General features: G+C 46.8%; 1 protein-coding gene across 6 annotated transcripts in view; it reads right to left on the bottom strand.

Annotated features, from left to right (window-relative positions):
- LOC105467772 (C-type lectin domain containing 16A) overlaps positions 1-13,825 on the bottom strand; it is a 240,001-nt gene that overhangs the window by 204,948 nt on the left and 21,228 nt on the right. For all 6 annotated transcript variants that reach the window (XM_011717473.3, XM_071084122.1, XM_024788485.2 and 3 more), the window contains 4 exons: positions 9,984-10,132; positions 7,433-7,538; positions 5,594-5,717; positions 896-1,070 (listed from right to left, as the gene is read on the bottom strand). In XM_011717473.3, coding sequence (XP_011715775.1) covers positions 896-1,070; positions 5,594-5,717; positions 7,433-7,538; positions 9,984-10,132 — 554 coding nt within the window. The remainder of the gene's footprint in view (positions 1-895; positions 1,071-5,593; positions 5,718-7,432; positions 7,539-9,983; positions 10,133-13,825) is intronic.

The following is a 13,825-nucleotide window of genomic DNA, read 5'->3' as shown; positions in this document are numbered from 1 at the left end:
CACGAGAACCAGCAGCACAGAATCAGAATCACCTGAGGGATAGGTGAGACATGCAGATTCCTGGCCCCACCCCAGAGCAACAGAACCAGAATCTCTGAGACTGGGAGAGAAACTGAGGCCCTGCATGTTACCAGCCGTCATCCCCACAGGCCTCTGAGGCCTGCTAACAGTGGACAGTCACCACCCTGGGACCCTTCCCTGAGTGTGCTCCATGCCTTCCCTCCGTGCTGCGCAAGTTCTGTCGCTGTCTGCATCTTCTCCAAATCAGTGGGTTCTGGCAACTACCAGGAAAAGTTACCGGGGAGGAGAACACCTCAGGGAAGGACACACAGCAACCAAAACCCTACATTTGTACAAGTTTCCTGTTTCCTCCTGAGGTCGCTCATCTTTTCTTATTCACTTTTATAATCTTCTCTCACACACACTCTGTCTCTGTCTCAGGATATAAGAGGAGAGGAAAGGAAAGCCAGCATGCTTTGAAAGGAATCTCCCTTGGGCTCAAAACCTCAGTCCTGGCTGTAATTCTAAGCCCAAGCAGGTGTATCACCTGAGGTCAGGAGTTCGAGACCAGCTTGACCAACATGGTGAAATGCCATCTCTTCTAAAAAGTACAAAATTAGTCAGGCATGGTGGTATGCGCCTATAATCCTAGCTACTCGGGAGGCTAAGGCAGGAGAACTACTTGAATTCAGGAGGCGGACGTTGCAGTGAGCTGAGATCGCACCACTGCACTCCAGCCTGTGTAAAAGAGCAAAACTCTGTCAAAAACAACAACAACCACAACCACCTCAGTCCTGGTTTGCAATGCTCAGCCCCATTCCAGGGGACTAGAGACTGTTCTTCCCCACTTCTGAAGATGGGCTTCAGCCAGCGGGAGCCATGGGGCCGGACCCACCTTGTCCTGGTTCTCCAGTGAGTACACGTAGAGGGGCAGGAAGAGCCTGTTGAGCAGGTGGTCCGTGAGCACGTCATTGAGGAACTCACAGTTGATGATCAGGATGTCATTCAGATAGTGCAGGTGGTCTAGGTGCTCTGCCACCAGATCACTCAGTTTCCCCCGATTCCGGTGCCTGCCATGAGAAATGACCACCTCAGCCTGGAGGCCAACACTAGGAGCCTTTGAGCCTAACATCAATGGCCTGAGACTTAGGTCACTGGGGGTTCATCCATATAACCAATATCTCAGTTAGTCTCAAGAGACACTTATCCTGGCCACCGCTGGGGAGATACACAAGGGAAAATGGGCAGGTTTACTGCAATCAATTTCAGGGGACTGCTGGGGTCCCCCAGAATGAGGTAAACAAAGCAAAATGCTGCTAAGTTCTTCCAGCAAGCCACTGCATAAGCACAGCTACTAGCCACTGTGGCAAGATCCCCTGGCTCCCCAGATAAGCAGCATTAATGGAGCAATAAATCCACTGTAATTAAAATGCTCCGGAGGAGTTCTAAAGAGAAAAGCAGGCCTCCACAGCCGTGGCCACCCCGGTGGCCCTGCAGACATGCAGACATAGAGCAAAGACACGACACCCCTCCCCCAGGCCCCTGCCCTGGAGGTCTCCGTCTCCCTGCAGTTAGCAACAGCGTGCTGGGGGTGGGGGGTCAAGGGGTAATGTCTCTTGGGTGGAGTCAGTCTCACACTCCAGAAACAGCTGGTGGGGATGCTTTCACCTCCCCCAAAGCAGTATGCAGCAAATCCTAGCTAGCCATTTGGTTTGTATTATTATTACCCAACTGATAGATGGTCATTTTTGACAACAGCGAATTAAAATACAAAAGCAAATAGAATTCAAAGTCTCAAACCCACTACTAACAGATATTCACTATTAACATTTTGGGACTTATAACCCTAATGTCTGTTTTTTCTACATTTTTACCTCTCCTAGTAGTAGTCACATCTAAAATACAGATGTCACATTTCTATCCATCTAACTGTATATACTTCAAAAAAAAAAAAAGGTAAAAACAAGATCAATTCTGCTTCTTTTACATAATTCTGGATAATTATTCCTTTTATTATTATTTTTTGAGACAGGGTCCTGTTCTGTCACCCAGGCTGGAGTGCTGTGGCATGAGCACAGCTCATTACAGCCTCAACCCTAAGGTTCAAGGGATCCTCCCACCTCAGCCTCTAAAGTAGCTCAGATTACAGGCACTTGCCACTATGCCCAACTATTTTTAAAATTTTTTTGTAGAGGGTAGAGGGGTCTCACCATGTTGCCCAGGCTGGTCTCAAACTCCTGGACTCAAGTGATCCTTCTGCCTCGGCCTCCCAAAGTGGTAGGATTACAGGTGTGAGCCACTATGCTCAGCCAATTATTTCTTATACTTCAACAAGATATTTCAGCTGGGTACAGACTGGGATCACACCTGTAATCCCAGCACTTTGGGAGGCCAAGGCAGGCAGATTGCTTTAGGTCATGAGTTTGACACCAACCTCGCCAACATGGTGAAACCCCCTCTGTACTAAAAATACAAGAAAAAAAAAAATTAGCCAGGTGTGGTGGCACGCACCTGTAGTCCCAGCTATTCAGGAGGCTGAGGCAAGAGAATCACTTGAATCTGGGAGGTGGGTTACAGTGAGCCAAGACTGCACTATTGCACTCCACCCTCGGTGACAGAGCAAGACTCCATCTCAAAAAAGAAAAGAAAAAAAGATATTTGCTAAATATTTATAGCAAATATATGTTGTAAAGCCTAATAGTATATGAATGTCTACGAACCCATCGTGCGCCTGAGGCCTAGAACATTTATGCACAATGTTTTGTACTTTTCTCCCACTTAAGAAGATACTTTGGAACATTTTCTCTAATGGTATATTTAAAATACCTCACTTTTTAATACTTTGGTTTAAAAAAAATCAAAGTAATACATGTAGCTAGGTTTAAAACTCAAATAGCATTGATAAATTGATAACGAAAAAGAGCAGCTCCTGGCCCAGGCTCGCATCCTCCATTATTTGTTTTTCTCTTTGAGACAGTGTATTGCTCTGTCGCCTAGGCTGGAGTACAATGGTGCAATCTCAGCTCACTGCAACCTCCGCCTCCTAGGTTCGAGCAATTCTCGTGCCTTGGCCTCCCTAGTAGCTGGGATTACAGGGGTGCACTACTATGTCTGGCTAATTTTTGTATTTTTAGTAGAGATGGGGCCAGGCTGGTCTCCAATTCCTGGCCTCAAGTGATCTGCCCACCTCAGCCTCCCAAAGTGCTGGGATTACAGGTGTGAGCCACCACACCCAGCCCTCCTCCACTTCTCCCCACTGTCCAGAGGCAGTTACTTGTTTCTACAGCTAGTTCCTCCCATATTTCTAGAAAGTCTGCATGGACTTCTATTTTGCAATTGAGCCATTTTAGGTATTATCTATTGACCTCCTGTTATGACAGAACTCTTCTGTTTTCTCTGCCCCTTTCCCCGAAGTAGTCATCAGTAATTGGGGTTGATGTCATAACATTCGCCGTGGAGCCAAATAGAGGACTATGATTTCATTTCCTTGCTTGTACAACTTTGCTCTTTCTGTAGTTAAGTGTCTCATTATGTCTTGCATCCACGACTGTTTAAATCCATAAGGCTTCTGGCTTTCCCAATTGCTCCGCTGGGTCTGCCATTACCCATTCTTGCTTCTTCCCCCATATCAGATCTCATATTCTATCTGCCTAGCTCCCGTCCCCCAGGACACTTCTCATCGGGTCCCTTTAGCATCCTGACCCCATTTAGGTGCACCTCTCACCAGGCCTGGGCAAAGCTGTCACCCTGGAGCAGTGGTTCTCAAGTGAGGGTGATTTTGCCTTAAAGGGGACATTTGGCAATGTCTGGGGACATTTTTGGTTAGTGCGACTGGGGAGGGGTGTTACTGGCATCTAGCAGGTAGAGAGGTCAGCGATGTTCGTAAAAAGCCTACAATGCACAGGACAGCCCCCACAACAATGGTACCCAGTTTAAGAGGTAAATAGAGCCAAGGGAAAGAAATCCTGCTCTGGAACTTCTAATCATCCCTCTGAGGACAAAAGCACCATCCTAATCTCTTTTTTAAAAGAGATTTATCGAAGTATAATTCACGTGCCATAACATTCAATTATTTAAAGTAGACAATGTCATGGTTTTTGGTAGATTCACAGAGTTGCCCAACCATGATCGCAGTCGATTTTAGAACACTGCTATCCCCCTGTGAAAAAAGCCCCTTACGGCCAGGCGCGGTGGCTCACGCCTGTAATCCCAGCACTTCTGGGAGGCCAAGATGGGCGGATCATGAGGTCAGAAGTTCAAGACCAGCCTGGCCGATATGGTAAAACCCCGTCTGTACTAAAAATACAAAAATTAGACGGGTGTGGTGGCGCACGCCTGTAATCCCAGCTACTTCAGAGGCTAAGGCAGGAGAATCACCTGAAACCAGGAGGTGGAGGTGCAGTGAGCCGAGACTGCACCACTGCACTCCAGCCTGGGTGACAGAGCAAGACTCTGACTCAAAAAAAAAAAAAAAGCAAGCAGCCCCTTACTTGGCTGGATATGTGTCTCACACCTGTAATCCTAGCACTTTGGAAGGCCAAGACAGGAGGATTGCTTGGGCCCAGGAATGCAAGATCAGCCTGAGCAACATGGCGAAACCCCATCTCTACTAAAAATCAAGAAAATTAGCTGAGCTTGGTGGCCTAGGCCTCGTGGTCTTAGCTACCTGGGAGGCTGAGGGAGGAGGACTGCTTAAACCTAGGAGGTCAAGGCTGCAGTGAGCCATGATCACCCCATTGCTCTCCAGCCTGGGTGACAGAGCAATACTGTGTCTCAAAAAAGAAAAAAAAGCCCAATACTCATTAGCAGTTGCTTCCTAAGTCCCCACACAACATCCTAGCCACCAATCTACTTTCCGCCCCTATAGATTCACCTGTTTTGGGCATTTCACTAAGAATAATGCTTTTGAGGTTCATCTACGCCATACCAAGTGTCAGCACTTCATTCCTTTTTTTTTTTTTTTTTTTGAGACTGAGTCTTGCTCTTTTGCCAGGCTGGAGTGCAGTGGCAGGATCTCCACTCACTGCAAACTCTACCTCCCGGGTTCAAGCAATTCTCTTGCCTCAGCCTCCCAAGTAGCTGGGACTACCGGCGTGCGCCACTACACCCAGCTAATTTTTGTATTTTTAATAGAGACGGTGTTTCACCGTGTTGGCCAGGACGGTCTCGATCTCTTGACTTCGTGATCCACCCGTCTCGGCCTCCCAAAGTGCTGAGATTACAGGTATGAGCCACTGCACCTGGCCCGCTCTATTCCTTTTTATCGCCAAACACTATTCCATCGTACAGATAGACTACATTATGTTAATGCATTCATCAGTTGACAGAGCCCCGTGACCTTCTCACCAGCTGTCTAGCAGCCCCATCTATGGCTGTAGTGAACTGATTTACCCTGCCTGCTCTGGGAGGCCTCTGAGTTGTTTCCAGCGTTTCATTATTACAAATAGGTGAGCAGGACCTTTTAGAGTACGGAAGTACAGGCTACACAGAGGTAGGGGAGTGCTGTTAATGTGTTTGTTTTTTCTTGATGAAAACAGAATTCTCCCGTAACCACCCTGTCTATCTACTGAGTGGCCCTGGGGGTGTCACTTACTCCTCATCTGTCTGCACGCAGTCATCAAGTTCGATCACGTGGCTCCCAATGAACCAGACCAAATTGGAGAAGTAAGGAACAGCAGTTTTATCTCGGATGTAGTGCAGCATGGCCTGGTTATCCACTGAGAAAATTCACAGAAGAAAAAAAAGTCAAGCTACCAAAAATAACTTGGGGAAGATTTAAAAAAAAAAACAAAAACAAAGGAAAACCCAAAAACCACAATGAAAAAGCCCTCTGCTATAATCTGAAATTGTCTGTCTTTCCTGGAAATACTTAAAAATGTTTATCTTATTCATAAAACTATAGTCATCAAGGCAGTTCTTATGATATTTTACACTTAAATTAGCTGGGCTAAACATTATTAGTGCATGGGAGAGCCTACTTATCAGTAGCAGATTGAGCTAGACTACACTGAGAATTACATCATTCTCAAGCAAGGTTCCTGTATTTATACATAAGGATAAATTAAGAAAGCGGAAAACCAGAGGTTAATAACTTACATGACACTGGAATAAGGAACACAGGAATCGTCATTGAAGGAAAGGCAAAAAACAGACAACAGTTAACAGGATTAGGACCTGGGAAGGTGAGAGAGCTGCTCAGGGGGAGAGAGGCTAGGGCGGGAGGCATCTGCACAGAGAGATAAGGTTAGAAGGGGACAGCAGAAAACAGAGCAGGAGGCAGCAGAACCAACTGTGGCTTGGACCAGGGTCACACACTTAGAAACCTGCCAGGTTGGCTGGTGGCCAGAGGTCCAGCGTGTGACCTAGGAGCATGGGCCTTGACCCCAAAGGGGCAGCTGCTTCTATGCCAGCTGACCCCCCACCCCTGCAGGACTGTGGGCTTCAACTACCAAATCTGAATCTTCAAGGTGCAAATCCAGATTATCATGGAAGACCTCTCAATTTTTAAATACTGGCAACTACATATTTTTTCAAAAACTAAGCCAATTAAAACACGTCTGATGGTTGGATATGGCCCACAGGCCCTCAGTTTGCGACCCTGGATGGGTCCAGCTGGGTTCCTAGAAAGGTTCTTAAATTTAATGTAAGCCCAGTGCCAGGCTGAAGTGAGTCCCTGAGGTGCCCCCACCCTCATTAGGGAGTAATAACATTTTGACTCATGAAAGTCAAAGCCCTTTCATCCCTGAGAAAATAGTCCCATCTCTACTGTGGTGACTCCAGGGAAAATAACCCAGGCATTAGGCAGAGAACTTCCAAGCATTGCCTTGGAAGGGCAATTCCAGTTCAGGAAACCTGTGGCCAGGCGGACTTCGTGTCAGTGCAGCAGAGAGTGGGGGAATAGCTTTTTCCCTGGGGCAATGTTTTGGGCATTAAGAACATCTTGAGGGAAAGGTGGAATTTGTTAGTGCTGGGCTTTGCAGCCTGTTGGGAATACAACATTGCCCCCTGCTGTTCACAATGTGACATGCTTTTAAATATTACTTAAAAGTCAAATTACCCCTTAGCTGTATTAAAGTATATTTCAGAAGCCAAGACACAAAAATTTAAATGACACATTAAAAAGACAATTTTGCTTTCTCAAATTCTAAAACATAGTCAAAACATAGTCACTCTGAATCCCACACGTGCCTCTCAGGACATCCTACTTCCATGTAGCAGCATGAGGAAGACTTCCACATGCCTGGAGAAGGCAAGGATTTCCATGAGCGGCCAGCTAAATGCTAGGGGATTCCAAGTTTTTCATGAGAGAAGCTGCCACGGCTCATCATCATTGTGCTCCCTCGTGACAATCAGAGAGCCATACGCACACACAAGGGAGCGCTTGCTGCCAAGTCAGAAATCAGCCGAGACACAAGCCCACGAGGACACTTACCTTTATAAACGTTCAAAGTTATGGTTCTTACAGCAATTCTAACCATGCTTTCAGGGTGGTTGAAAAACTTGATGGCTTCTGTGTACAGGGCAAAGTCATTGGTGTGCTAAAACAAAAGAAATAAGGAAAACAAATTACAAGCCCATAAGCCAGGCCTGGCCTCACCCCAACTCTCTGAATTCCATCAGAAACTTCAGAAAAAGCCAAAAAAAAAAAAAAAACATTGCCAATGTGAACAGTTAAGTCAGTGGTTCATTCCCAATGGGGAATGTGGAAAGGGATGGGAAGGCAAAGCCACAGAAGAAACAGAAAAACGTCCAAGTCCGTGTGGTGGTGCACACCCATAGTACCAGCTACTTGGGAGGCTGAAGTGGGAGGCTGGCTTGAGCTCAGGAGTTGGAGGCTGCAGTGAGCTGTGATCATGCCACTGCACTCCAGGTTGGGCAACAGAATAAGACCTTATCTCAGAAAAAAAAAGAAAAAAAGAAAAAAAAAAAAGAAAAAAGAGCAGTAGTAGTGGTAGTAGTAGTAATCACTGATTCACTGGCTGGGAGTGGTGGCTCATGCCCAGAATCCCAGCACTTTGGGAGACCACGGAGGGAGGATCACTTGAGGTCAGGAGGTTCAGACCAGCCTGGGCAATGTGACAAGACCTCATCTCTATTTTAAAATTATAATTAAAAAAAAAAAAAAAAAAAAAAGAGTCCAAATAATGTCACAACTGGGTTCATTACCTGTTCTATCACTTCTTTTTTTTTTTTTTTTGAGATGGAGTCTCGCTCTGTCGCCCAGGCTGGATGGAGTGCAGTGGCATGATCTCAGCTCACTGCAAGCTCCGCCTCCCGGGTTCACGCCATTCTCCTGCCTCAGCCTCCCGAGTAGCTGGGACTGCAGGCGCCCGCCACCACACCCGGCTAATATTTTGTATTTTTAGTAGAGACGGGGTTTCACCGTGTTAGCCAGGATGGTCTCGATCTCCTGACCTCGTGATCCACCCGCCTCGGCCTCCCAAAGTGCTGAGATTACAGGGGTGAACCAACGCGCCTGGCCTTGTTCTACCACTTCTAACCTGTGCAATGTAGTATTTCTAAACCTCTGTTTCTACATCTATAAAATGGGGATAATAACATCTACTTTATGGTTTCCAGGACTAAATGAGATCATTTCTGGTCCCATGCTTACCCCAGCACCTGACACCTAAGAAGTACTCAGTGGGATGCAGGGAAACATGACGGGAAGGCTGGTGGGAGCCTTCTGGGAAAATTTTCTTTGGAAGTTAGAAAGGGACACAAGAGGCAGGGCACGGTGGATCACGCCTGTAATCCCAGCACTTTGGGAGGCCGAGGCGGGCGGATCACAAGGTCAGGAGATCGAGACCACGGTGAAACCCCGTCTCTACTAAAAAAAAAATACAAAAAATTAGCCGGGCGCGGTTGTGGGCGCCTGTAGTCCCAGCTACTCGGGAGGCTGAGGCAGGAGAATGGCGTGAACCCGGGAGGCGGAGCTTGCAGTGAGCCGAGATCGCGCCACTGCACTCCAGCCTGGGCGACAGAGCGAGACTCCGTCTCAAAAAAAAAAAAAAAAAGAAAGGGACACAAGAAGGGAAGTGATCTCATCAGGCATTTTGGCAGCGGCAGCCACCCTGTGACCATGACGGGTTGCACTTGAGGATGGATGCCAACCATACAGCCAGCAGAGCAGCAAGATGGGAGAGCCTGGGTCCTTGCTGATATGGTTGAAGCACAGGATGAACCAGCCCCAGCATGGCCAGTGCCTGGACCTTTCAGTATGGGAGATACATTGACCCTATTGTTCAAACTCCTTTTAGGTGTGAGGACAGGAGCAACTTATTTAAGTTGTTCATTTTAATAATTCTCCCAAAGAATGTCAGGGACGTTATCTTATCAAGAATAGCAACGTCTATGATTGTAGGGAGCTACGTACATACTAGGCACTTTGAAGACATCATCTCATTTAATTCAACCCCTAATAACCCTACAAGATATATATTCTTATCCTCATTTCTCAGATGAGGAAACTGAGGTTCAGAAAGGGACTGGGACTTCCTGAAGGTGACACAGCAGGGAAGTGACAAAGCCAGTCCTGACTGGAGTTCCTTTTTTTCCCACAGGGCAACACTTCCCCAAGACAACATCTGGGCATGTCTCCTCTCTGCCAAGTATAAAGCTCTCAGAACAAACGGAATTTTACATTAAAAATGGAAAGGCTGGCCAGGTGCTGTGGCTCACGCCTGTAATCCTAACACTTTGGGAGGCCAAGGTAGGAGGATCGCTTGTGCCCCGGAGTTCAAGACCAACCTGGGAAACATAATAAGACCCTGTCTCTACAAAGAATTAAATTTTTTTAATAGAAAGGTAACTTATTTAATTAAAAAAAAATTTTTAAGCATGCCAAAGTCAAAAGTGTTGCCGTGAAAATCCTAATAAGCATATAAGAGCTTTGTAAACAGACACGAGATCATCCAGATCTAAGGCACTGCCATAACTAGTTTAGCTTTACACCCACATGTGCCCCTCTGGCAATTACTTACCTCATTATAAAAGAAATGGACAGTGTGGTTGTTGAGTTTTAATGAAAGCGTTTTCAGGAACGATATATAATAGGCCATAATCTCCTCATCAGAAAAGTCAAATTTATGAACGATGATAGAATTTACATAGTTATTTGACAGCAAATAATCTAAAGGGGAAAAACAAACAAACAAACAAAACAGGTTAACTCTCGCTGGGGAAAAGATAAGCCAGGTAACAAGCAGATGATCACATTAATGTACTTGAATTAGGTAAGCCTCTGGGTTGCTGGGATTAAACACGCTAACTGGGAAGAGCTTAACTTTTAACCAGCAAAGAGATCATCTTTGATGCACAGTCACCAGGAAGTTCAAAGGCATCACCGGAGAACAGCCCTTCCCCGCCCTCCCACACCAAATAAATTTAAAAAACACTCCAACATTTTCTTTTCATTGATGGCAAAGTTCAACAAAGAGCTCGGAGTAGGGGGAGATTAGCTGGTGTGTGGGCATTTTCACAAACCACCCATGGATGAGGGTAAAAAGCTGCCCACTTCTGCCATCACAAATCACATCAACTCTGAATGCCACAACAGGCCACACTAGGGTTTTTTTCCTCCTTATATAGCAACATGATTTCATAAAGGTCACTTTCTGCTGAATCCCTACTATAAGCCGGCCACTGGGCTGAGTGCTTTACATGACCATCAACCATCACATGATCCTCCTCATTCTTCCCATTTTGCAGATGAGCAAAAACATCTCAGAGACGTTAACTTACCCGTGCACAGAGACAGTCACAGAGAAGGGATTCAAACTTAGGTCTGATGTCAGAGTTTGTCATGCATTATGGGGGCCCAATAATGAAAACTGGGTGATGAGGGCCCAAGGGCACTGGGGTCAACTGAAGAGCAACCCCCACTCCCCAGCTCCCAGCCCCTGGCCCTACAGAAATGCAGGCCAGTATGGTGAGTGCTTTCAACTGTGAAGAGAGGCAAAACCAGATTCCAACACTGCATCTCCTGATCCTGACGTGTTCGCCACTGAATAAACTAGCTTTTAAGGCTGTGCTGGCCAGCAAAAAACACGTCTATCAGTCAGCTGCAGCCTATGGCCTACAGTTCGATATCGGTGTTGGGCCTTTGCCAGGCATATTTCCCTCTGTGTTCTTGCCAGCCACCTGCAAGGCAGGCACTGCTGTCCCATCGCCTATCCTTCAGGCTGCTGTTGTGTGAGCGTTGCACCAGCTCACCTGCCCGGCCCCCAGGACAGCTAAATGCAGAACAAGATTGACACCTGCTGGGGGCATGGTTTGGAGCCTTGTTACTCAGTCTTGTCCTCAGATGGGCAGCACAGCAACCCTGGAGCTTGTCAGACCTGCAGGATGTTGGGCCCTGGCCCTGCATCACGGAGTCAGAATCTCCAGGGGTGGGCCCAGCACTCTGCATGTAAGAAGTGTGCACGGCTCCCCACACGTGCTCATGTTTGGGAGGCTCTGGGTTCAATCGTGGACTTGGACTGGCCTGCCTGTGTCCACATCTCACCCCTGCCACTTCCTAGCTGTGTTATGACCTTGGGCAAACTGCCCACCCTCCCCACGCCCCAGTTCCATGAAGCCAAAACTTCCTCATGAAGTTGTGGTAAGGATGAATGGAGAAAATGCACAGAAAGCACTCAGGACAGTAGTAGTAGTAGTAATCACTGATTCACTGGCTGTATGAATGGACAGTATGGGCCACAATGCAAGCACTCGATAATGTTAACGGCCATTCTTCTTCTTATTACTGTTATGTGGAGATTCAAAATCTCAGCTTTAGCCAGGTGTGATGGTGCGCGCCTGTAGTCCCAGCTTGAGCCCAGAAGTTCAAGGCTGCAGTGAACCATGATCGTATCACTGGAGTCTAGCCTAGGCGACAGGGTGAGACCCGTCTCTAAAAACAAAACAAACAAAGAAAATCTCTCTCATGTTCCGAGACTGAACACAGTTGCTCTTGGGTGAAGAGGAAATAAACCATTAAGTTATCTGGAGCCGTTGAGGTACCTAACTGAGGTCAATCAAAGTATTACTCAACGGTCTGTTGGGAATCATCAAAAACACCACAAAGAGGAATCTGGGAGCCCGGGATTGTGACGGAAGCCACAGTGTGGGCCCATGGCGTGGTCCTCCCTGGCAGCCAGTTCTCCGGGAAAGCCACTGCATTCAGAAAAGCCACTGTGCACTCTGAGCAGGCATGGCAGACAGGCTGTGCGGTCTGTAGTCTCAGAAGAGCGGTTTTCAAAATCTGCTGAGCATAACAACTCCTGAGGCAGTGCTTGGGGATCCCTCCAAGCAAGGAGTCAACGGGTCTAGGGCAGAATCTTAGGAATCTTAATGTTTCTTAAGATGGGTTATATACATCACAAATCCTAAGTGGACAGTTTGACATATGTGGAAATATACATACATGTACATGTATGATATGGTGTGGCTGTGTCCCCAACTAAGTCTCATCTTGAATTGTAGTTCCCATAATCCCCACATGTTGTGAGAGGGACCAGGTGGAGATAATTGAATCATGGGGGTGGTGTCCCCCATCCTGTTCTCATGAGAGTGAGTTTTCACGAGATGTGATGGTTTTATAAGGGGCTTTCCCCTTTGCTGAGCACTCATTCTTCTCCTTGCTGCTGCCATGTGAAGAAAGATGTGTCTGCTTCCCCTTCTGCCAAGATTGTAAGTTTCCTGAGGCCTCCCCAGCAATGCTGAATTGTAAGTCAATTAAACCTCTTTCCCTTATAAATTACCCAGCCTTGAGTATATCTATGTATGTAAAACACATATGTATGTTATATCAGTCCATTGAGAATTAGTCCATTCTCAATGGACTGATACAACATACATATGTGTTTTACATACATAGATATACCTCACAAACTCTTAAGTATCCAGCATGATAAATTTTTACATATACACACGGTGTAAGCACCATCCAGATCCCACATCTGACATTTCCAGCTCTCCAGAAGGCTTCCTCACGCCCCTGCCCAGTCAGTACCTGCTACCCCAACGCAACCCTTATTCTGCTTCTAGCACATTAGACTCATTTTGCTGGTCCATGAACCTCATCTACTGGAAGCAGACAGTACACACACTTTCTATGTCTGGCTCCTTTCGCTTATTACCACATTTGAGGGCTTTCCAGTTTGCTGTGTATGCGATGTTAGTAGTCCACTCCTTTTTTTCTTTTCCTTTTTGCTATAGAGTATTACATTCTCTGAATAGTCCAGTTTATTTATCCACCTGGAGTCTAACATGGGTAACATGTCGCCCAGGTGATTCTGATACCCAGAGCACTTATTTTTCTTTCTGTATCATTCTGGCTCTTGCTGGGAGAGAAGGAGGGAGGGGTAATGGGCTGGCAGGATAAGGAGCTGTTGGGGTTTCTTACTGAGCCCTGCTGTGACTGGTTAGTGGCTTCCAGACCACCAGCAGCACAGATGCCATACTGGGAGCTTCAGACGTACAATTGAGTCTCTTAGCTGCACCCTGGAGCTAGGACAGCCACAGGCTCCCTCCACTCCCCAGCAGGGACTTTTCCAGGGCCTCCAAGAGATGACTCTGTGGGTGGTGGGGGGCCACCATAGGACAGTTGGAGGCACCTCTATTATCAGGCTGGGATTTTTCTACTACCCCCTCACTGTGTGGCTGACTTTCTGTGGTATCCTTTTCTAATAAACCCGGGAGCCTGTACGTAATCTCAGTCTCTCGGGACTCTGTCACTTAGGTCACTAACCCCAGCAGGCAACAGGTGCATTTGTGAAATGGCTGCTTGTAATAGTGAAAAGCTGGAAACCACCTAAACGCCCATGGTCAGGTTAAATAGATT

This window comes from Macaca nemestrina, chromosome 18 (assembly GCF_043159975.1).
Source record: "Macaca nemestrina isolate mMacNem1 chromosome 18, mMacNem.hap1, whole genome shotgun sequence".
Lineage (NCBI taxonomy): Eukaryota > Metazoa > Chordata > Mammalia > Primates > Cercopithecidae > Macaca > Macaca nemestrina.
This window is presented reverse-complemented; position numbering and strand designations above follow the sequence as displayed.